General features: G+C 43.8%; 1 protein-coding gene across 1 annotated transcript in view; it reads right to left on the bottom strand.

The window, feature by feature from the left end:
- Positions 1–644: 644 nt before the first annotated feature.
- Positions 645–849, bottom strand: part of LOC101862598 — a 6,536-nt gene continuing 6,331 nt past the window's right edge. The window contains exon 5 of the mRNA XM_013085742.1: positions 645–677. Within this exon, the coding sequence (XP_012941196.1) occupies positions 645–677 (33 nt within the window). The remainder of the gene's footprint in view (positions 678–849) is intronic.

Below are 849 nucleotides of genomic sequence, written 5' to 3'. Positions count from 1 at the left end.
GGGGCTGCGTGGTTTGCGTTAAAATACCGAAGTAAATCTGTATCTGATAGCTGCGCAAAAGGAGGGTAGACAGACAGAAACAACAGTAGGACTGCTCAGGAAATGGAGTAATCAGCTGCAGAACATGTTAGTTGTTAGAGCTTCTATTTTTATTTGAATCCCATGTTTTCAAAGCAAGGCAAGAGGAACACCAAGAAAGACCTGGATCCAGGGTGTGAAGGATACCCTGAGAACGTACAATATCCCACCCAGCCAGGACATCAAACTTGCTAGAGACAGGAAGCTCTTTCTCCCATCGACGCCCTAGAGGTACAAGAGGACGGAGAAAGTAATGGAAAGTTCTCAAAGGTAGAGCTGGGCAATGAGTCGCTTTAGCAAAATCCGGATAATAATGTTAAGGCAACTCTTTGGCAAATAATATGATATGAACCGCTTCGCAAAAAGGATTAGAACCACTTCAACAAACGGGTTAGCATCACTTCAACAAACGGGTTAGCATCACTTCAACAAAAGGGTGCACCCACTTCGGCAAGCGGGTCAAGAAAGAGAGTTAGAGTCTGAATTCGGATAATGTTTCATTGATAATTATCCGGTTATCCGGATTGATTATCCGGACTTTGCCCACCTCTACTCCAAGGTGTGCCTTACGGGGTAAGAATCCAGTCATTCTCTGGTTGCTGGATGGTTACGTGAAACAGGGGAAGCAACACATTTTTCTCATCCTTAACACGTTTACACGGTTGTTCCCCTTAAATAAGAAGAGAGACGGTGAGTTGTCTGTTCTTATTTCTTTATTTATTTTGTATTTTTTCTCTGGAACTAGAGTGGAGAACTCCCCCACTCTCCCCC

This window comes from Aplysia californica, unplaced genomic scaffold (assembly GCF_000002075.1).
Source record: "Aplysia californica isolate F4 #8 unplaced genomic scaffold, AplCal3.0 scaffold00403, whole genome shotgun sequence".
In the NCBI taxonomy this organism is placed as follows: domain Eukaryota; kingdom Metazoa; phylum Mollusca; class Gastropoda; order Aplysiida; family Aplysiidae; genus Aplysia; species Aplysia californica.
The sequence above is the reverse complement of the archived record's forward strand: the minus strand, read 5'-3'. Positions and strand labels throughout refer to the sequence as shown.